The sequence below is a fragment of the Canis lupus genome, chromosome 18 (genome assembly GCF_011100685.1).
Source record: "Canis lupus familiaris isolate Mischka breed German Shepherd chromosome 18, alternate assembly UU_Cfam_GSD_1.0, whole genome shotgun sequence".
NCBI classification, from domain to species: domain Eukaryota; kingdom Metazoa; phylum Chordata; class Mammalia; order Carnivora; family Canidae; genus Canis; species Canis lupus.
The window spans coordinates 25447828-25472267 of record NC_049239.1 but is presented as its reverse complement, the minus strand read 5'-3'; the positions used below and the strand labels follow the sequence as shown (position 1 = coordinate 25472267).

At 36.8% G+C, this 24440-nt stretch overlaps 1 protein-coding gene across 3 annotated transcripts in view; it reads right to left on the bottom strand.

Moving 5' to 3' along the window:
* SEPTIN14 (septin 14) overlaps nt 1-24440 on the bottom strand; it is an 81472-nt gene that overhangs the window by 19534 nt on the left and 37498 nt on the right. For all 3 annotated transcript variants that reach the window (XM_038562872.1, XM_038562871.1, XM_038562873.1), the window contains one exon: nt 22530-22691. In XM_038562872.1, the coding sequence (XP_038418800.1) occupies nt 22530-22691 (162 nt within the window). The remainder of the gene's footprint in view (nt 1-22529; nt 22692-24440) is intronic.

The window sequence follows — 24440 nt, the reverse complement described above, 5'->3', positions numbered from 1 at the left end:
ATATGAGTGAAATCATATGTGTAAATGGGTTTCTTCACATCCTCTCTGCATCTGTTATTTCCTGACTTGTTAATTTTAGCTATTCTGACTGGTGTATCTCATTGTGGTTTTGATTTATATTTCCTTGATGATGAGTGATGTTGAGCATTTCTTCATGTGTCTGCTAGCCATTTCTACATCTTCTTTGGAGAAAAGTCTGTTCGTGACTTCTACCCATTTCTTGACTAGATTTTTTTGTTTTTGGGGTGTTTAGTTTGAGAACTTCTATATAGATTTTGGATACTAGACCTTTATCTGGTATGTCATTTTTAAATATCTTCCCCTATTTTGTAGGTGGCCTTTTAGTTTGGTTGTTTCCTTTGCTTCACAAAAGGTTTGGGTTTTTGTTGTTTGTTTTTTTTCCTGAAGTCCCAATAGTTTATTTTTGCTTTTGTTTCCATTGCCTCTGGAGACGTGTCTAAGAAGAAATAGCAGGGGCCAAGTTGAAAGAGGATGATGCCTCTGCTCCCTAGGATTTTGATGGATTCCCGAATCATATTTAGATGTTTCATCCATTTTGAATTTATTTTTGTATACGGTATAAGAAAGTGATCCAGTTACATTCTTCTGCATGTGGCAGTCCAATTTTCCCAACACCATTTTTTGAAGAGACTGTTTTTTTTCCATTAGATGTTCTTTCCTGCTTTGTCAAAGATTAGTTGACTATAGAATTGGGGGTCTATTTCTGGGTTATTTATTTTGTTTCATTGATCTTTGTGTATGTTCTTGTGCCAGTAACATACTGTCTGGATGATCACAGCTTTGTAATACAGCTTGAAGTCCAGAATTGTGGTTCCTCTAGCTTTGGTTTCCTTTTCAACATTACTTTAACTATTTGGGGTCTTTTGTGATTCCATACAGATTTTAGAATTGTTTGTTCCAAGCATGCTATGGTTTTTAAGTACAGATGGTAGTTTTGAAATTTAAGTTAACTACCATGTTTATCTTTTCAGGTATGATTTGAGGATCTAAGATGACAGAAAAATAGGGGTAAGCTAAATTTGCCCCATCCCTTGAACACAGCTAGATAATTATCAAAACAATCTGAACACCAAATAAATCACTCTAAGGACTGAAAGAACAAAATTGCAAGACTATAAGTAGAAAATCAACCACTTTCTGGAAGGTAAGAAGTTCAGAGGGAAGATCTGGGGGAGATAAGAACTACAGGGGCTCTGGAGGGGAGGGATCCCTCTTACAGAGACTCCACATGGTAGTATAAGCAGCAAAACATAAAATATTAAGTTTTAGAAGTTAGCTGCCACCAAGTCATGGATGATTGTTTGAATTTCTGTTAAGGCTTCTTGAAGAATGGTGGGTGTGAACTCTCATTTCCAGGGCTAGAGAGCAGGGTATCACTATTTTCACCCTGCCCATCAGTGTTAAAGGTTTAAGAGAGCAAAACTCTATCTAGTGGAGGCTGGAGCACCCTACACCAAGCTCTGCCCCCCTCACTTTCCCTCCTCCTAGACTCCCCACATCCTCCAGGCACATCTTCACTTGAGCAAGTCTCCACCTGAGAATCAGCATGAGGCCCCACCCCCATAACACAAGCAGAAACAACTTGCACACAAGTCTACTGATCATAGAGAGCTGTAAGGCCTCATCTCTAGGGGGAATAGGATGTAGTTTCTTTTTTATTTCTATTTATTATTTTTATTATTTATTATTCTTCTTTCGTTTATTTTTAAACTATTTTTATATATTATCTTTCTTTTAATTTTCTTTTTTTTGTACCTAGCTGCTGCTGCTTCTTGGTTGTTGTTGTTGTTGATCTAACTTCTTTTTAACAAACAGATTGAAACACAATAGGATTTACTTTGTTTTATTTTTTTTCTGCAAAAATGACAAAGTGGAAGAATTCACCCAAAAAGAAAAAACAGAAAATAGGACCAATGGCCAGGGATTTAATAAAAACAGATATAAAAAAGATGTTTGAATGAGAATTTCAAATAACAATTATAAGGATACCAGCTGGGCTTGAAAAAAAGCATAGAAGAAACTAGGGAATCCCTTACTGCAGAGATAAAAGAATTAAAATTTAGTCACATTGGAATTTTAAAATGCTATAACTGAGATGCAAACACAAATTCAAGCCATAAAAACAAGGATGGTCGAGGAAAGGAACAATTCAATGATATAGAAGATAAAATTATAGAGGGAGGGGCAAGATGGCGGAAGAGTAGGGTCCCCAAGTCACCTGTCCCCACCAAATTACCTAGATAACCTTCAAATCATCTTGAAAATCTACAAATTCAGCCTGAGATTTAAAGAGAGAACAGCTGGAATGCTACAGTGAGAAGACTTCACGCTTCTATCAAGGAAGGAAGATGGGGAAAAAGAAATAAAGAAACAAAAGGCCTCCAAAGGGGAGGGGCCCTGCGAGGAGCCGGGCTGAGGCCTGGGCGAGTGTCCCCAGGACAGGAGAGCTCCCTCCCGGAGAAGCAAAGAGCTGCATCAACCTTCCCGGGTGGAAAGGCGCCCGCAGGGAGTTAGAGCAGGACCCCAGGAGGGTGGGGATGCCCTCAAGCTCCCTGGGACACTAACAGGCACCTGCGCCCCGGGCGAGTGCACCGAGCTCCCTGAAGGGCTGCAGCGCGCACGGCGGGACCCAGAGCCTCGGAGGGGCTCAGGCGGTGGCTCTGCGGAGGGGGATGCGCGGCCAAAGCGTGAATCCAACAGCGTAGGCCCGGGAGCACAGGGCGCTGGGACACAGCCCAGGATCCGGCCTCCCCCCGGGACAGGCAGAGGCCGGGAGGGCCCAGGACAGCAAGGACACTCCTGGCCCGAGCTGAGCAGATCAGCGGCCCCGCCCCGGAGCCTCCAGGCCCTGCAGACGGAGAGCTCCGGAGTTACTGCGGGAGCTGACTCCAGCGCTGCAGAGCTGGCCCCGCCACTGCGACTGTTCCTCCTGGGGCCTCACTGGGTAAACAACCCTCACTGAGCTCTGCACCAGGCACGGGGCAGAGCAGCTCCCCCAAGTGCTAACACCTGAAAATCAGCACAACAGGCCCCTCCCCCAGAAGACCAGCTAGACGGACAAGTTCCAGGGGAAGTCAAGGGACTTAAAGTATACAGAATCAGAAGATACTCCCCCGTGTTTTGTTTTTTTGATTTTTGATTTCTGTTTGCTTCCACCACCCTTTTCTTTTTCCTTTCTTTCTTTTTCTTTCTCTTTTTCCCTTTCTTCTTTTTCTCTTTTCTTTCCTTCTTTCTCTCCTCTCTTTTTCTCCTTTTCCCAATACAACTTGTTTTTGGCCACTTTGCACTGAGCAAAATGACTAGAAGGAAAACCTCACCTCAAAAGAAAGAATCAGAAACAGTCCTCTCTCCCACAGAGTTACAAAATCTGGATTACAATTCAATGTCAGAAAGCCAATACAGAAGCACTATTATACAGCTACTGGTGGCTCTAGAAAAAAGCATAAAGGACTCAAGAGACTTCATGACTGCAGAATTTAGATCCAATCAGGCAGAAATTAAAATCAATTGAATGAAATGCAATCCAAACTGGAAGTCCTAATGACAAGGGTTAATGAGGTGGAAGAATGAGTGAGTGACATAGAAGACAAGTTGATGGCAAAGAGGGAAACTGAGGAAAAAAGAGACAAACAATTAAAAGACCATGAGGATAAAGGGAAATAAATGACAGCCTGAGGAAGAAAAAACTACATTTAATTGGGGTTCCTGAGGGTGCTGAAAGGGCCAGAGGGCCAGAATATGTATTTGAACAAATCATAGCTGAAAACTTTCCTAATCTGGGAAGGGAAACAGGGATTCAGATCCAGGACATACAGAGATCCCCCCCTAAAAAAAATAAAAACCGTTCAACACCTGGAAGTTTAATAGTTAAGCTTGCAAATTCCAAAGATAGAGAGAAGATCCTTAAAGCCGCAAGAGACAAGAAATCTCTGACTTTTATGGGGAGGAGTATTAGGGTAACAGCAGACCTCTCCACAGAGACCTGGCAGGCCAGAAAGGGCTGGCAGGACATATTCAGGGTCCTAAATGAGAAGAACATGCAACCAAGAATACTTTATCCAGCAAGGCTCTCATTCAAAATGGAAGGAGAGATAAAGAGCTTCCAAGACAGGCAGGAACTGAAAGAATATGTGACCTCCAAACCAGCTCTGCAAGAAATTTTAAGGGGGACTCTTAAAATTCCCCTTTAAGAAGAAGTCCAGTGGAACAATCCAGAAAAACAAGGACTGAATAGATATCATGATGACACTAAACTCATATCTTTCAATAGTAACTCTGAACTTGAATGGCTTTAATGACCCATTCAAAAGGCGAACGTGTCAGACTGGATAAAAAAGCAGGATCCATCGATTTGCTGTCTACAAGAGACTCATTTTAGACAGAAGGACACCCACACCCTGAAGATAAAAGGTTGGAGAACATTTTACCATTCAAATGGTCCTCAAAAGAAAGCAGGGGTAGCCATCCTTATGTCAGATAAACTAAAATTTACCCCTAAGACTGTAGTGAGAGATGAAAAGGAACATTATATGATACTTAAAGGATCTATCCAACAAGAGGACTTAACAATCCTCAATATAGGGAACCCTGGGTGGCGCAGCAGTTTGGCATCTGCCTTTGGCCCAGGGCGCGATCCTGGAGACCTGGGATCGAATCCCACGTCGGGCTCCCGATGCATGGAGCCTGCTTCTCCCTCTGCCTGTGTCTCTGCGCCTCTCTCTCTCTCTCTCTCTCTCTGTGACTATCATAAATAAATAAAAAAAAAAAAAAAAAAAAAAAAAGTTAATTTAAAAAAAAAAAAAAAAAAAAAAAAAAAAAAACAATCCTCAATATATATGCCCCGAATGTGGGAGCTGCCAAATATATTAATCAATTAATAACCAAAGTTAAGACTTACTTAGATAATAATACACTTATACTTGGTGACTTCAATCTAGCGCTTTCTATACTTGATAGGTCTGCTAAACACAACATCTCCAAAGAAACGAGAGCTTTAAATGATACACTGGACCAGATGGATTTCACAGATATCTACAGAACTTTACATCCAAACGCAACTGAATACACATTCTTCTCAAGTGCACATGGAACTTTCTCCAGAATAGACCACATACTGGGTCACAAATCGGTTCTGAACCATTTCCAAAAGATTGGGATCGTCCCCTGCATATTCTCAGACCATAATGCCTTGAAATTAGAACTAAATCACAACAAGAAGCTTGGAAGGACCTCAAACACGTGGAGGTTAAGGACCATCCTGCTAAAAGATGAAAGGGTCAACCAGGAAATTAAGGAAGAATGAAAAAGATTCATGGAAACTAATGAGAATGAAGATACAACCATTCAAAATCTTTGGGATGCAGCAAAAGCAGTCCTCAGGGGGAAATGCATCGCAACACAAGCATCCATTCAAAAACTGGAAAGAACTCAAATACAAAAGCTAACCTTACACCTAAAGGAGCTAGAGAAAAAACAGCAGATAGATCTTACACCCAGCAGAAGAAGAGAGTTAATTAAGATTTGAGCAGAACTCAACGAAATCGAGACCAGAAGAACTGTGGAACAGATAAACAAAACCAGGACTTGGTTCTTTGAAAGAATTAATAAGATAGATAAACCATTAGCCAGCCTTATTAAAAAGAAGAGAGAGAAGACTCAAATTAATAAAATCATGAATGAGAAAGGAGAGATAACTACCAACACCAAGGAAATACAAATGATTTTAAAAACATATTATGAACAGCTATACGCCAATAAATTAGGCAATCTAGAAGAAATGGACACATTCCTGGAAAGCCACAAACAACCAAACCTGGAACAGGAAGAAATAGAAAACCTGAACAGGCCAATAACCAGGGAGGAAATTGAAGCAGTCATCAAAAACCTCCCAAGACACAAGAGTCCAGGGCCAGATGGCTTCCCAGGGGAATTCTATCAAACGTTTAAAGAAGAAGCCATACCTATTCTACTAAAGCTGTTTGGAAAGATAGAAAGAGATGGAGTACTTCCAAATTCGTTCTATGATGCCAGCATCACCTTAATTCCAAAACCAGACAATGACCCCACCGAAAAGGAGAATTACAGACCAATATCCCTGATGAACATGGATGCAAAAATTCTCAGCAAGATACTAGCCAATAGGATCCAACAATACATTAAGAAAATTATTCACCATGAGCAAGTAGAATTTATCCCCGGGACACAAGTCTGGTTCAACACTCGTAAAACAATCAATGTGATTCATCATATCAGCAAGAGAAAAACCAAGAGCCATAAGATCCTCTCATTAGATGCAGAGAAAGCATTTGGCAAAATAGAGCATCCATTCCTGATCAAAACTCTTCAGAGCGTAGGGATAGAGGGAACATTCCTCGACATCTTAAAAATCATCTACGAAAAGCACACAGCAAATATCATTCTCAATGGGGAAGCACTGGGAGCCTTTCCCCTAAGATCAGGAACAAGACAGGGATGTCCACTCTCACCAGTGCTATTCAACATAGTACTGGAAGTCCTAGCCTCAGTAATCAGACAACTAAAAGACATTAAAGGCATTCAAACTGGCAAAGAAGAAGTCAAACTCTCCCTCTTCGCCGATGACATGATACTCTACATAGAAAACCCAAAAGCCTCCATCCCAAGATTGCTAGAAATCATACAGCAATTTGGCAGTGTGTCAGGATACAAAATGAATGCCCAGAAGTCAATGGCATTTCTATACACTAACAATGAGACTGAAGAAAGAGAAATTAAGGAGTCAATCCCGTTGACAATTTCACCCAAAAGCATAAGATACCTAGGAATAAACCTAACCAAAGAGGTAAAGGAATGGATGTTGTATTTTGTCAAATGTTTTCTCTGCAAATATTGAGAGGATCATAGGGTCTTGTTTTTTCTCTTGTTGATATGATGAATCACATTGATTGCTTTACGAGTGTTGAACCATCTTTGCATCTTGGGGATAAATCCCACTTGGTCATGGTGAATATCCTTTTAATATACTGTTGTAGCCTACTGGCTAGTATCATAGTGAGAATTTTTGCATCTGACGTCATCAGGGATATTGGTCTATTATTCTCCTTTTTGGTGGGGTCTTTGTCTTGTTTTGGCATTAAGGTGATGCTGCCTTATAAAATGGGTTTAGAAGTACTTCATCCCTTTTCTGTCTTTCAGAGAGTCTTAGTAGAATGGGTATTGTTTCTTCTATAAACGTTTGATAGAATTCCCCTGGGAAGCCATCTGGCCCTGGACTCTTGTGTCTAGGAAGGTGTTTGATGACTGCTTCAATTTCCTCCCTGGTTATTGACCTGTTCAGGTTTTCTATTTCTTCCTGTTCCAGTTTTGGTAAGTTGTGGTTTTCCAGAAATGCATCCATTTCTTCAAAATTGCCTAATCTATTAGAGTATAGCTGCTCCTAATACGTTTTTATAATCGTTTGTATTTCCTTGGTATTGGTGTGGTTCTCCCCTTTCATTCATGATTTGAGTCTTTTCTTTTTAAGAAGGCTGGCTAGGGGTTTATCTATCTTATTAATTCTTGCAAAGAACCTACTCCTGGTTTTGTTGATCTGTTCTACAGCTCTTCTGGTCTATATTTCATTGAGTTCTGATCCAATCTTTATTATCTTTCTTCCTCTGCCTGGTGTTGGTTTTACTCATTGTTCTTTCTCCAGTTCCTTTAGGTGAGAAGTTAGCTTGTGTATTTGAGTTTTTTCCAATTTTTTGAGGGAGTCTTGTACTGCAATCTATTTCCCTCTGTAAATATCTGTGAAATCCATCTGGTCCAGTGTATCATTTAAGACCCTTGTTTCTTTGGTGATGTTCTGCTTAAAACATCTGTCATTTGCTGAGAGCAGTGTGTTGATGTCTCTTACTATACATGTATTATTATCTAAGTATGTCTTCACTTTGGTTATTAATTGATATACTTGCAGCTCCCATATTAGGGTCATAAATATTCATGATTGTTAGGTCTTTTTGTTGGATAGACCCTTTAAAGTATGATATAGTGTCCCTCCTCATCTCTTACTATAGTCTTTGGGATAAACTTTAATTTATCTGATATGAGGATTGCTACCTCAGCTTTCTTTTGAGAACCATTTGAATGGTAAATGGTTCTCCACCTGTTCATTTTCAGGCTGGAGGTGTCCTTAGGTCTAAAAATGAGTCTCTTCACCTGCACCCCAATGTTCACAGCAGCAATGTCCACAATAGCCAAGCTGTGGAAGAAGTCTCAGTGTCCATCGAAAGATGAATGGGTAAAGAAGATGTGGTTTATGTATACAATGGAATATTACTCAGCCTTTAGAAACGACAAATACCCACCATTTGCTTTGACGTGGATGGAACTGGAGGGTATTATGCTGAGTGAAATAAGTCAATCAGAGAAGGACATTGTATGCTCTCATTCATTTGGGGAATATAAAAAATAGTGAAAGGGAATAGAGGGGAAAGGAGAAAAAATGAGTGGGAAATATCAGGGAGGGAGGCAGAACATGAGAGGCTCCTAACTCTGGGAAATGAACTAGGGGTGGTGGAAGGGGAGGTGGGCGGGGGGTCTGGGTGACTGGGTGATGGGCACTGAGGGGGGCACTTGTTGGGATGAGCGCTGGGTGTTATTCTATATGTTGGCAAATTGAACACCAATAAAAGTAAGTTTATAAAAAATAAATAAAATGAGTCTCTTGTAGAGAGCAAATAGTTGGGTCTTGCTTTTTTATCCAGTCAAAACCCTGTGTCTTTTGATGGGATCATTTAGCCCATTCACATTTAGAGTAACTATTGAAAGATATGAATTCAGTGTCATCATAATACCTATTCAGACCCTGTTTTTGTGGATTGTTTCTCTGGGCTTCCTCTTTCTCTTATAGGATCCCCTTTAATATTTCTTGCAGAGCTGGTTTGGTGGTCACATATTCTTTCAGTTTCTGCCTGTCCTGGAAATTCTTTCTCTCTCCTTCTATTCTGAATGAGAGCCTTGCTGGATAAAGTATTCTTGGCTGCATGTTCTTCTCATTCAGCACCTTAAATATATCCTGCCAGTGCTTTCTGGCTTATCAGGTCTCTGTGGAGAGGTCTGATATTCTCCCCATATAAGTTGAGAGTATCTTGTCTCTTGCTGCTTTCAGGATTTTCTCTTTAGCTTTGGAACTTGCAAGTTTCACTATTAAATGTCAAGGTGTTGAACTGTTTTCTTCATTTTTTTTGGCTGGGGAGACCTCTCTATCTCTTGGATCTGAATACGTGTTTCCCTCCCCATATTGGGATGTTCTCAGCTATGATTTGTTTAAATATACTCTCTGGCCCTCTGGCCCTCTTGGCCTTTTCTTGAACCCCAATTATATGTAGATTCTTCCTTCTGATGCTGTCATTTATTTCCTTTAACCTTTCCCCATGATGTCTTAATTGTTTTTCTCTTTATTCCTCAGCTTTCTTCCTTGCCATAAACTTATCTTCTGTCACTCACTCTGTCTTCCACCTCATTAACCCTCATCATTAGGACCTCCAGTTTGGATTGCATCTAATTTAATTGATTTTTAATTTTGGCCTGATTAGATCTGAAATCTGCAGTAACGAAGTCTCTTGAGTCCTTTATGCTTTTTCCAGAGCTTCCAGTAGCTTTACAATTGTGTTTCTGAATTGGCTTTCTGACATCGAATTGTAATCCAAATTCTGTAACTCTGTGGCAGATAATACTGTTTTTGATTCTTTCTTTGTGGTGAATTCTTGCTTCTAGTCATTTTGTTCAGTGCAGAGTGGCTGTACGAGCAGGCTGAGTCAAGAATATCAACCACAACCTAAGTAAATTTTACTCTAGATGATCCTTCCTAGAAGCGAAAAACCCTTCTCTCTGTAGTTTCTGGCTGTTCTCTCTTTAAATCTCAGGTCGAATTTGTAGGTGTTCAGGATGTTTTGAATGTTATCTAGGTAAGTTGGTGGGACCAGGTGAATTAAGGACCCCTACTCTTCTGCCATTTTTCCCTGCCTATCCAAACTAGATTTTAAAACAAAGACTATAACATGTGATGAATAAGGGAAATATATCATAATTAAGGTTTCTACCCATCAAGAACGTGCAATGGTAAATATGCCCCCAACTTGGGAGCACCTAAATATATACACCAATTAATAACAGACATAAAGAGACTCATTAATAATTACACATAACAGTGTGGGACTTTAACACCCCACTCACAGCAATGGATGGATAATCTAAGTAGAAGAGCAACAATAAAACAAGGGCTGTGAATGACACAATGAAACAAATGGACTAAACAGATATATTCAGAACATTTCATCCTAAAGCAGCAGAATACATAGTCTTCTTGAACGCACATGGAACATTCTATAGAATAGATCACATACTGCATCACATATCAGCCCTCCACAAGTACAAAAAGATCAAGATCATATTATGCATATTTTGAGACCAAAACAATATGAAACTGGAAGTCAACCACAAGAAAAAATTTGGAAAGACTTCAAATACATGGAGATTAAAGAACATCCCACCAAATAATAAATGAATTGGGGCATGGGTGGCTCAGTTGATTATATGACGTTAGCTCAGGTCATGGTCTTGGGGTCCTGGGATCAAAGCACACATCAAGCTCATCTCTCAGTGGAAATTCTGCTTGACCTCTCTCAGCACCACCCCTTGGTTGTGCTTTTTCTTACTCTCTCTCTTTTCAAATAAATAAAATCTTCAAAAAGAATAAATGGGTTTACAAAAAAATTAAAGAATTTTAAAAATACATAGAAACAAATGAAAATGAAACCACAAGAGCCCAAAATCTCTGGGATGTAGCAAAAGGAGTTCTAAGAGGGAAGTATTTTGCAATACAGGTCTACCTCAAGAAGCAAGAAAAGTCTCAAACACAAAATCTAAACTTACACCTAAAGCACCTAAGAAAGGGATAGTACATAAAGCCTAAAGTCAGTATAAGAAGGAAAATAATAAATATTAGAGCAGAAATAAATGATATGGGAACAAACAAACAAAACAGTAGCACTGATTAACAAAACTGACAGGTGATTTTTCAAAAGAATTAACAAAATTGATAAACACCTAGTCAGATATTCAAAAAGAAAGGAAAAGGATACAAATAGATAAATCACAAATGAAAGAGATCGCAACTAACACCACAGAAACACAAACAATTATAAAAGGGTACTATGAAAAATTATCTTTCAACAAACTAGACAATCTAGAAGAAATAGACACACTGCTAGAAACTTACACATTACTAAAACTAAAACAAGAAGAAATAGAAAATCCGAAGACACACATAGCCAGGAAAGAAAATGAAACAGTAATTAAAAATCTCCCAATGAACAAGATTCCAGGGCTGGATGGCTACCCAGGGGAATTCTATCAAGCATTTAAAGAATTAATACCAGTTCTAAAACTGTTCCAAAAAATAGAAATGGAAGAAAAACTTACAAACTCATTCTGTGAGGCCAGCATCACTTTGAACCTAAAACTAAAGATTCCACTAAAAAGGAGAATTACAGAGCAATACCGCTGATGAATATGGATGTAAAAATTCTCAGCAAATATACCAGCTAATGGGATCCAACAGTACATTAAAAGGATTATTCAGCACAACCAAATGGGATTATTCCTTAGCTGTAAGAGCAGTTCAACATCCATTAATCAACGTGAGACATCACATTAAAAAAAGAAAGGATAAGAACCACACCATCTTCTCACTAGATTAAGAAAAATCATTTGACAAAAATACAGCATCCTTTCCTGATTAAAACCCTCCACAAAGTTGGAATAGAGGGAAGACAACTCAACATCTTAATGGTCATATATGAAAGACCCACAACTAATATCATTCTTAATTAGGGATTAAAGGGGAAAAGAGAGAAAATGAGTGGGAAATATCAGAATATGAGAGACTTCTAACTCTAGGAAAAGAACAAGGGGTAGTGGAAGGGGAGGTGGGCGAGGTGATGGGGTGACTGGGTGACTGGCACTGAGGGGGACACTTGATGGAATGAGCATGGGTGTTATACTATATATTGGCAAATCAAGCTCCAATAAAAATATACAAAAAATCAAATCAAAGGAAGTATTATATTTTAGAAGTTTGTTATTCTTTTTAAGTAGAAATATAAATCAAGATGACATGAAAAGGGCAATAATAAATGTTTTACAGGTCATTGTCAAATAAAAAATAAAAAAATAAGAGTCTTTCTCCTATCATCAGTACAAAGACAAAAATGTCCACTCTAATGATTATCACTTAACACGTTACTGAAAGTCTTAGCCTCAGCCATCAGACAACAAAAATAAATGAAAGTCATCTACATTAGCAGGAAGAAGTCAAATTTTCACGATTTACAAATTATGTGATATTCTATATAGAAAAACCAAAAGACTCCACAAAAATATTGCTAGAACTCATAGGAATTCAGCAAAGCCTCAGGATATGAAATCAAAGTGCAGAATTCTGTTACATTTCTTATTATTTAAATTCAATTAATTAACATATAGTGTATTATTAGTTTCAAGATAGAATTCAGTTTATTAGTTGTATATAACATCCAGTGCTCATTATATCATGGGCCCTTCCTAATGCTCATCACCCACTTAACCCATCCCCTTACTCCCTCCCTTCCAGCAACCCTGAGTTTCTTTCCTATGCTTAAGGGTCTTATGATTTATCTCCCTTTCTGATCTCATCTTGTGTTATTTTTCCCTCACTTCCTCTATGATCCTTTGTTTTGTTTCTTAAATTCTACATGTGAGTGAAATCATATGATAATTATCTTTCTCTGAGTGACGTATTTTACGTAGCATAAGACCCTCTAGTTCTATATACAACATTGCAAATGGCAAGATTCATTTTTGGATCTCTGACTGTATATATCTATCTGTATCTATATCTATTATCTATATCCCTATCTATTTATATATATCTATTCATCTGTCAAAGGACATCTGGGCTCTTTCCATAGTTTGGCTGTTGTGGATATTGCTGCTATAAACATTGGGAAACATGTGCTCCTTCAGATCACTACATTTGTATCTTTTGGGTAAATACCTAGCAGTGCAATTGCTGTGTCCTAGAGTAGTTCTATTCCTATTTTGAGGAATCTTGCTACTGTTTTCCAGAGTGGCTGTACCAGCTTGCATTCTCACCAACAGCATAAGAGGGTTCCCTTCTCTCCACGCCTCACATCCTTGCAAACATATAGCATTTCTTGATCTGTTAATTTTAGCTATTCTGACTTATGTGAGCTGGTATCTTTTCAAAGTTTTGAAATTAATATTCAATAATCAGTATTTCACTGGTGCCAAGTAATGTGGAGCATTTTCATGTGTCTATTGGCCATTTGTATGTATTCTTTGGAGAAATAGAGTCTGTTCAAGTCCTCTGCCTATTTCTTGATTGGATTATGTGTTTTAGACTGTTGAGTTTAATAAGTTCTTTGTAGATTTTAGATACTAACCCTTTACCTGATAAAACTTTTGCAAATCCATTCTCCAAATCTGTAAGTTGTCTTTTGATTTTGTCAACTGTTTCCTTTGCTGTGTAGAAGTTTTTAATCTCAAAGTCCTAATAGTCCCCTTTTGCCTTTGTTTCCTTATCTTTGGAGATGTGTATAGCAAAAAGCTGCTGTCTGGTGGAAGCAACCTAAAAGAGGTTGCTATCTGTATTCTCCTCTAGGATTTTGATGGGTTCTCATCTCACATTTAGATCTTTCATCCATTTTGAGTTTATTTTTGTGTGATGCAACAAAAAAAGGTCCAGTTTCATTCTTCTGCACATGGCTGTACAATTTTCCCAACACCATTTGTTGAAGACACTGTCCTTATTCCATTGGATATTCTTTCCTGCTTTGTCGAGTATTAGCTGACCATAGAGTTGAGGGGCCATTTCTGGGTTCCCTATTCTGTTCCATTGATCTATGTGTCTGTTGTTGTGCCAGCACCACACTGTCTTGCTGATCATAGCTTTGTAGTACAACTTGAAGTCAGGCATTGTATTGCCCTTGGGTCTGGTTTTCTTTTTCAACATTACTTTACTTTGACTATTCGGGATCTTTTCTGGCTCCATACAAATTTTAGGATTTCTGTTCCAGCTTTGTGAAAAATGTTAATGGTATTTTGATAGGGACTGCTTTGAATCTGTGGATTGCTTTGGGTAGCATAGATATTTTAACAATATTTATTCTTCCAATCATGGGCATGGAATATTTCTCCATTTCTTTGTGTCTTCCTCAATTTCTTTCATAAGTGTCTATAATTTTCAGAGTACAGATCCTTTACCTCTTTGTTTAAGTTTATTTCTAGGTATCTTATGGTTTTGGGTGCAATTGCACCTATCTATCCCTACACTATGGACTGTTTTTGTTTAATCAAAACAGGACGTTGTACTTTGTCAAATGCTTTTTTTGCATCTATTGAGAGAATCATATGCATCTTGTCCTTTCTTTAATGTAGTGTATCACATTGATTGATTTGAGGATGTTGAACCACCCTTGCAGCCAAGGAATAAGTTCCACATGTCTGTGGTGAATAATCCTTTTAATGTACTGTTGGATCATACTAGCTAGTATCTTGCTCAGAATTTTTGCATCCATGTTCATCAGAGATATTGGTCTATAATTCTCCTTCTTAGTGAAGTTTTTGTCTGGTTTTGGGATCAAGGTATGCTTGTCTCATAGAATGAGTTTGTAAGTTTTCCTTCCATTTTTATTTTTTGGAGCTGTTTCAGAATAGGTATTAGTTCTTTAAATTCTTGGTAGAATTCCCCTGAGAAGCTATCCAGCCCTGGAATTTCATTTTTTTGGGAGATTTTAAATTACTGCTTCAATTTCTTTGCTGTTTAAAGGTCTGTTAATGTTTTATATTTCCTCCTGTTTCAGTTTTGGTAGTTTATAAGTTTCTAGGAATGAATCCACAAATGAATCCATTTGTTCCAGATTACCTAATTTGTTGGCATATAGTTGCTCATAATATGTTTTTCTTATTATTTGTATTTCTTTTGTGTTGTTTGTTATTTCTCCTCTTTCTTTTTTTTTTTTCATTTCTCCTCTTTCATTCATGATTTTATTTATTTGAGTCCTTTCTCTATTCTTTTTGATAAGTCTGGCCAGAAGTTTACTGATTCTTTCAAAGAACCAGCTCCTACTTTCATTGATCCATTGTTCTTTTAATTTCTATTTCATTTATTTCTGTTCTAATCCTTATTAATTCTCTTCTTCTGCTTGGTTTAAGATTTATTTGCCATTCTTTCTCCAGCTCCTTTAGGTGTAAAGTTAGCTTCTGTATTTCAGACCTTTCTTATTTCTTGAGAAAGGCTTGCATTGCTATATACTTCCCTCTTAGAACCACTTTTGCTGCATCTCAAGCGTTTTTAACCATTGTTTTTTTTCCATTTTCATTTGTTTCCATAATTTTTTTAACTTCTTTAATTTCCTGGTTGACCCATTCATTCTTTAACCTCCAAGTGTTTGAATTCCTTCCAAATTTCGTCTTGTGATTGAGTTCAAGTTTCAAAACATTATGGTCTAAAAATATGCATTGTATGATCTCAGGCCTTTGATACTACTTTAAACGAAATTTGTGACTCATTATGTGGCATATTCTGGAGAATGTTCCATATGCATTCAGGAAAAGAATGTGTATCATAAAGAATGTTTTATGATGAACTGCTCTGAATATATCTGTGAAGTCCATCTGGTCCAGTGTGTCATTCAAAGTTTTTATTTCCTTGTTGATCTTCTGATCTTTGAGTGGGGTGTTAAAGTCTCCTACTATTATGGTATTATTATCAATGTATTCCTTTAATTTAGATCTTCTGATCTTTGTTGATCTTCTAATCTTTGAGTGGGGTGTTAAAGTCTCCTACTATTATGGTATTATTATCAATGTATTTCTTTAATTTAGCTATTAATTGGTTTATATAATTGGATGCTCCCATTTAAGGGGCATAAATATTTACAATAGTTAGATCTTCTTGTTGGATGGACACTTTAGCTATGATATAGTGTCTTTCTTCATCTTTTATTGCACTCTTTGGTTTAAAATCTAATTTTTCTGAAATAAGGATTGCCATTGCAGCTTTCTTTTGATGGACATTGGCATGATAAATGGTTTTCCATCTCCGCACTTTTAACCTGGAGTTGCCTTTGGGTCTAAAATGAGTCTCTTGTTGATAGCATATCAATGGGTCTTGCTTTTTTTTTTTTTTTTTTTTTATCCAATCTACTACCCTGTATCTTTTGATTGGATTAGTTAGTCTGTTTACATTTAGAGTAACTATTGAAACTATGAATTTAATACCATTGTATTCCCTGTAAAGTCACTGTTTCTGGATATAGGCTCTTTCCTTTTCTGGTTTGTGTTGCTTTTGGACTCTCTCTTTACTTAAAGGATCCCCTTTAATATTTCTTACAAGGCTGATATAGTGATCACAAATTGTTTTAGTTTCTGTTTGTCCTGGAAGCTCTTTAATCTCTCTTTCCTTTCTGAATGACAGCCTTGCTGGATAAAGTATTCTTAGATGCATATTTTTCTCATTTAGCACTTGAATATATCATGCCAGTCTTTTCTCATCTGCCAGGTCTCTGTGGATGGCTCTGCTGCCAGCCTTATATTTTTACCCTTGTAGATTAAAGACCTATTGCCTGAGCTGCTTTCAGGATTTTCTCTTTATCTCTGAAATTTGCAACCTTCACTATTACCTGTCAAGGTGTTGACCTAATTTTTTGAAGGGGGTTCTCTGTGCCTCCTTGACTGGAATGCCTATTTCCTTCCCCAGATTGGGGAATTTATGAGCTATAATTTACTCAAATATACCTACTGCTCCCCTCTCTTTCTTTCTTCTTCTTTTAGAAGAAAACTGGATCCCGCAATTGTAAAGAAAGAAAAACTTACACATTTACAAAAATTAAATTATATACAATGAAAAGATAGAATATAACTGTAAAAATGAAAATTCAACAAAACTTTTAAAAAAGAGTTGATAAAATGAGAAATTAGTTAAAAAGGAAAATATATTAAAACTGAAAGACTAAAGAATCATGAGGTAAAAAACACATGAATTCTATATACCATTTGCCCCTCGTGCTGCAGTTTTGCAGTTCTGTGTGATCTGTAACCTTGGTGTTAGCCAGATGTTCCTGCGGTCTTTTGGGGGAGGGGCCTGATGTGTTGATTCTCAGGTGGCTTTGCCTGGTGGGAATTACACCGCCCTAGTCAGGGGCCAGGTTCAGTGTAAATGGCTCAGGATTTCTCTTTGCTTTTGTTCCCTGGAGGCTTCCCATACCACTTTAGGGGATTAAAATGAAAATGGCAGTCTCCCAATCTCCAGCTCTGGAGCTGAAAGATTGCACCCCCAATATTCAGTGAGCCCTCACAGAAAAGCAATCACTCTTGTGTCCCTGGTTTCCATCCACACTCCATGTTCACACAGCCTGTGACCAAGCACTTTTATCTCAGGCTTGCGACCTGTTTTGAGTCTCCAAACTTTAAAGACTCTGGTGGTGTGCACCTGTGCCACTCCTCTTGGGGGATGATTAGGGGTCTTGCCATGGTTCTGCCCCTTGCTAGACCCCTGCTGAGAGTGGTCATCAGACCCTGCCACAGTTTGTGGTTTATGGCAACACAGAGCTGAAAGCCCATTCCTGGGCTCTATGTTTGCAGCTAGCTTCCCTGCTCTAATCCTTGGGAGCTCGGCCACACTCAGACACCCGTGTTCTTTTTATGATCCCAGGGATCCTGAGACCACACTGTCCCTCTTAAGGTTCCACCTGCTCACCACCTGAGTGCCTTTCAGGCAGGAATGTCCCTCACTGGAGCAGACTTGTAAAGGTTTTGATTTTACACTCTGCTGCTATATTGCTTTCTGGTACCCCGCTTTTGGAGGTACCCTCCCCTGCCTCCACCCATTTATCTTCCAATATATAGCCTGGAATTCACATCTCCACACCTCCTACTTTGCAAAAAGTGGTCTCTTTTCTCTCTGAAAAATTGCAACAATTCTTTCCTTAAATTTCTGGTTGAGTTCATAGGTGTTCAGAATGATTTGATAGCTATATAGCTGAATTCCAGATAAAACTAGGGTCCCCTACTCCTCCACCGTCTTCCTCCAAAATCTGTTACATTTCTATACACCAATAATGAGGCAGCAGATAAAGAAACCAAGAAATCGATCCCATTTGCAACTGCACCAAAAACTGTAAGATACCTATGAATATATCTAACTAAAGAAGTAAAAGATCTCTGCACTTATGAAAGAAATTGAAGAGGACACAAATATATGGAAAAATATTTCATGGTCATGTATTCAAAAAACAAACACTGTTAAAATGTCTATATTTTAGCATACATAAGAAATATACATATTGAATGCAATCCCTACCAAAATACCACCAACCTTTTTCACAGAACTAGAACAAATAAGCCTGTAATTTGTAATTTGTACAGAACCAGAAAAGACCTCAAATAGACAAATGATTGTGAAAAAGAAAAACAAAACTGGAGCTATCACAATTCTGGATTTCAAGCTATTTTATAAAGCTAGCCATCAAGACAGTATGATACTAGGGTGTCTGGGTGGCTTAGTCAGTTAAGTGTGATGCCTTCAGCTCAGGTCATGATGCCAGGGTCCTGGGTTTGAGCCATACAATAGGCTCCCTTCTCAGTGGGGAGTCTGCTTCTGTAGGCTCTCTCCCTCTGCAACTTCCCTTGCTTGTGCTCTTACTTTCTCTCTGTGTTAAATAAATAAATAAATAAATAAATAAATAAGATCTTTTCTTTTAATAAAATCTTTTTTAAAAGAAGACAGTATGGTACAAAAACAGACAGATCAATGGAACAGAATAGAGAACCCAGAAATGGACCCTCAACTCTATGATCAACTAATCTTCAAACAAGTGGAAAGACTATCCAAAGGGAAAAAAGTCTCTTCAACAATGGTGTTGGAAAAACTGGGCAGCAACATGCAAAAGAATGAAACTGGACCACTTTCCTATGCCATAAAACAAAAATAAACTCAAAATGGATGAAAGATCTAAATGTGAGACAGAATACCATCAAAATCCTAGAGAACACAGCCAGAAATCTTTTTGGCCTCAGCCTTGCAACTTTTTATTAGCCATATCACCTGAGGCAGGGGAATCTAAAGCAAAAATGAGTTATTGGGACTTCATCAAGATAAAAAGCTGTTGCACCACAAAGGAAACAATCAACAAAACTAAAAGGCAACCAACAGGGAGAAGATATTTGCAAATGACATATCTGTAAAGGGTTACTACCCAAAACCTATAAAGGACTTCTCAAACTCAACAACCAAAAAAACATATAATCCAGTTAAAAAATGGGCAAAAGACAGAAATAGACACTTTTCCAAAGATCATATAAATGGCTAAGGGGCACTTGAAAAGATATTCAATGTCACTCATCATCAGGGAAATACCAAACCAAAACCATGATGATATACCACCTCACACCTGAGAGAATTGCTAAAATTAACAACCTAAGAAACAACAGGTATTAGAAAGGATGTGTAGAAAGGGGAACCTTCTTGCACTGTTGGTGGGAATGCAAACTGTATGGAGGTTCCTCAAAAAGTTAAAAACAGAACTACCCTAAGATCCAGTAATTGCACTACTAGGTATTTACCCAAATGATACAAAAATACTGATTCAAAGGGGTACATGCATCCTGATACTTATAGCAGCAATGTCCACAATGGCCAAACTATGGAGAGAGAGCCCAAATACGTATTGTATGATGAATGGATAAATAAGATGTGATATGTATACAATGGAATATTACTCAGGCATCAAAAAATGGAATCTTACCATTTGCAATGACGTGGAAGGAAATAGAGAGTATTATGCTAAGCAAAATGAATCAGTCAGAGAAAGACAAATATCATATGATTTCACTCATCTGTTGGAATTTAAGAAAAACTGATGAAAAGAAGGGAAAGGAAGGAAAAATAAAATAAGATGAAATCAGAGATGGAAACAAACCATAAGAGTTTCTATAGTTCCTATAGTTCCTTAACTATAAGAAACAAACTGAGAGTTGTTGGAGGGGAAATAGATGGGGGATGGGGCAATTAACTGGGTGATGGATGTTAGAGAGGGCACTTGATTAGTGTGCATTGGATGCTACATGCAACTGATGAATCACTAAACTCCACCTCTGAAACTAATAATACACTCTATGTTATTTAATTTAATTTTTTAATTTTTTAAAGATTTTATTTATTTATTCATGAGAGACACAGAAAGAGAGAGAGAGGGGCAGAGACACAGGCAGAGAGAGAAGCAGGCTCCATACAGGGAGCCCGATGCAGGACTCGATCCTGGGACTCCAGGATCACACCCTGAGCTGAAGGCAGACACTTAACCGCTGAGCCACCCAGGCATCCCTGTTATTTAATTTTAAATTTTACAAAAGAAAAAAGATAATTTTCAAATCCACAACCTAACCACTTATTTTAAGACACTAAAAAAGGAAAAAATTCTAAACCTAAAGCAGGCAGAAGGAAGGCAATATACTGGGTAAAGTGCAAATTAATGAAATAAGGACAATCATCTTATGGTTTCACTCATACGGGGAATATAAAAAATAGGGCAGATCATAGGGGAAGGAGAGAAAATGAGTGGAAAAAATCAGAGAGGGTGGCAAAACATGAAGAGACTCCTAATTCTGGGAAATGAACAAGGGGTAGTGGAAGAGGAGGTGGGCGGGAGGATGGGGTGATTGGTGACAGGCACTGAGTTAGGCACTTGATGGGATGAACACTCAGTCTTATATGTTGAAAATATAACTCCAATAAAAATATACAAAAAAAGAAAAAATAAGGAACAGTAAAATACAGAAAAATGAAAGATATTAAAAATGGATTCTTTGAAAAAATTGACAACCGTTAGTCAGATCAACCAAGATAGAAAAGAAGAGACTCAAGTTACTAGAATCAGATATGAAAGAGACACATTACTGCTAACTTTGCAGAAACAAAAATAAAAATAAATAAATACTATTAACAACTGCACACCAACAAATGAGACAACTAAATACAATGGATATTTAGACATTCCTTCATTGAGAATATACAAATGTCAAAAGCACATATAAAGATGTTCAACATCAGTAATCATTAGGAAAATTCAAATCAAACCACTGTGAGATAACACCTCACATCTATTAAGATTAGCTATTATTTAAAAAAAAAACAGAAAAGAGCAAGCATTGGTTAGGATGTAGAGAAACTAGAATACTTGCACACTGCAGTTAATAATGAAAATTAGTGCAGACACTATGGAAACAGTATGACAGATCTCCAAAAAATTAAACATAAAATTACCATAAAATCTAACAATTCCACTTCTTGAAATATACTCAGAGTAATCAAATATAGGACTCCAAGAAATAGTTGTACAAACATTAAAGGACAAATATTGCATAATTCTCTTCTCAGGAATTATCCTGACCAGTCAAATTTATAGACAGACAGTACAATGGTAGTTTCCAGGGGCTATGGGGAGGGATAATGTGGAGTTACATACAGGCTTTCAGTTTTGCACTGTGAAAAGGGTTCTGTGGATAGATGTGATGGCGGGAGCACAAAACTGTGAATGATTAATACCACTCCACTGTACACTGCAAAATATGTAAGATGGTAAATTTCATGTTATGTGTATTTTACCATAATTTTTTAAACTCTTAGAAGAAAACATAAAAATTTATTACCTTGGATTTAGCAAGGTAGTCTTAGATATGACACCAAAACTGTAAACAACAACAACAACAACAACAACAACAACAGATAAATTGGACTTCATCAAAATTAAACCTTTTGTGTTTCAAATGATGGTAAAAAGAAAGTGAGGAAATGACCAACAGCTTGGGAGAAAATACTTCCAAGTTGTATTGAGGAACATATAAGAAACTTGTGTCTAGAATATATAAATAATCTACAGACCAATGATAAAAAGACAAAAGTTCACTTAAAAATGAATCTTTTTTTCCATTTTCCAGAACCTTTAAAAGAAATACAAGCAAATATTTCTCTGAGAAGATATACTAATAGCCAATAAGTACACGAAAAGATCAAGTATCATTAATTCTATTCATATGATGTGTTCAGAACAGAGAAATCATCTACAATAGGGAAGATGATTAGTGGTTGCCTATATTGGTGAGAGGAGGTCTTAGAGGTAGTAGAGGAGAATAACTAAAGGAAAGAAAAAAGAAGGAAGGAAGAAAGAAGAAAAGAAAGAAAGAAAGAAAGAAAGAAAGAAAGAAAGAAAGAAAGAAAGAAGAAAAAGGAGGGAGGGAGAGATGAAAGAGAGAAGTGAGGAGAGGAAAGAAAAGAGATTTTGCAATAGGTTTTAAAGTATCTTTGTCAGATACAAGTGACAATTTATTACTAATATTGTTACTTATAAATTATATTTTTATTTTTGCACAAAATAGAATTGATATGCAATAGTTAAAAGCTTACATTCATAAAAAAAAAAAAAACTTACATTCATTGAAGAGTTCGCCTGAGCAGTAGGTTCATCGTCTGTTGGAAACTGATATATCTGGATGCCATTACTAACCAATTCAGTCATTATTTTACACTTGAACTTCTGTAAATCATATTTAGAAATTGTATCTGCTTTGGCAATCAATGGTACAATGTTCACCTGTAAATAAGGTAGCAAACAAAATCCTACCATTGAGGATTTGTTGTTAATCTTGGAATTTTTACATCAAAACCTTACAAGCTCTGACAATAAATTTTTACAACTAGATAATCACTGGCTACTACTGTACCTTCCTCACAAAATGGCTTTCCAAGTACTGATTTTCATCAATACTTTTGAAGATTAACCTTTTGTTAGAATTCAGGTATAGAGGTTTCAAATTTCTTTTCTCAAGCTTTCTTACACTTTCAACACATTTGAGTTTGTAAAATGTAAGTAGTAGAATAAGATAGTCCAATTAATTCATTATCAATTTGATGTCTTATTAAACTGAGTGCTTTCATCAAAACTGTACCCTAAATTAATTTTGTCCTTCTACCTGCCATTCATTTGCATCCCTTTCTCCATAAATCCATGCCTTTGTAGATAGATTTGCTTGTGTTTTCCAAAGGCCATCTAAAAATAATAGACCCTTCTTTTGTTACCATACTCTGAAGGCTGACGACATGTATACATGTGTATAACACTTTGCTCACAAATATATCTGTAATTTGTAAAAAGGTATTATTTCTATATTGTATATTTGAGGTTGAAATTTTATTCATAAACTTTTTTCCTAGTTCTACAATATGATCACTCCTCTCTTCCTACATTTTAATAATTAAACTTTGTAGAAATAAAAAAATTTGCAAAATTCTAAGATACATTTTATTATTATTATGATAAGTTATCTTATTAAATCATAGCTACATAATATCAAGTTTTGTGATATGGTAAGAATGCATAAAAATAAGCTCCAGGTGTATTGTTTTTGTTTTAGATTCTTCAAAGCACATTTTAAAAAATCCTTGTACAAATCTAGGGCTTCAATAATAACACGGATGTTCAAATTTTTACCTAATTTTAGAATCTTAAATAATTCCTTCCACAATAAAAAGCATACAACTTCTAAGGTAGATTCAAATATCTTGGATTGTATTGCTAAGAAAGCTATCTTCTAATGATAGTAAAACCTTAACATATAATAAATGGAAAATTTCCATGTTAATAATTTAGATATTTAGACTTGAGGAATGAAAGTCACTTATTGCAGAAGGGAACTGAGCAGCCTAGAAGAGAAGACAATAGACACACAAAATCACCATTGCCCACCCCATTGTTCCTGTATGTTCTTGTAAAAAAAAATTAACAATTTTCTATATCTGGAAATTGCTTCATGATAAGAGCTACCCATAATATTAAAAATAAAACTGAGTGTCCCTGGCAATTGAATATACTAATAATAAAGAAATTGAGGCAGCTCTTGATTTTAACTAGAAGTCTAACTTCTTTTTAAAAACTTGGTGACATGTAACATTAAAATACAAAATTTCTTTCCAGTTTGAACCATATAGAGCAAAAGCCAAGACTTCTTTGATAAAAAGAAACCAGATTTTGTACTTTTTCTCTCTTTACCCTAATAAAGGATAAAAAAGAACTCATGGCATAAAAATTTCTTTCATATATATATATTTACCCTCTACTGGAAAAAATATATTCATACATATTGCATTCTGAATCCTCTGTGATAGACCACTAACCAAGATCATGAAAACTTCATGTTTCACATAATCAGTGGTAACGGATAAATGTTAATGGGATTGCTTTATAGTGATGTAGAATGAATTCAATTTGAAAATTACAGATAAATTACCACAATCTCTGTTATCTTAAATCACAAAAAAACTGTAAATTTTTATCTTATTATTT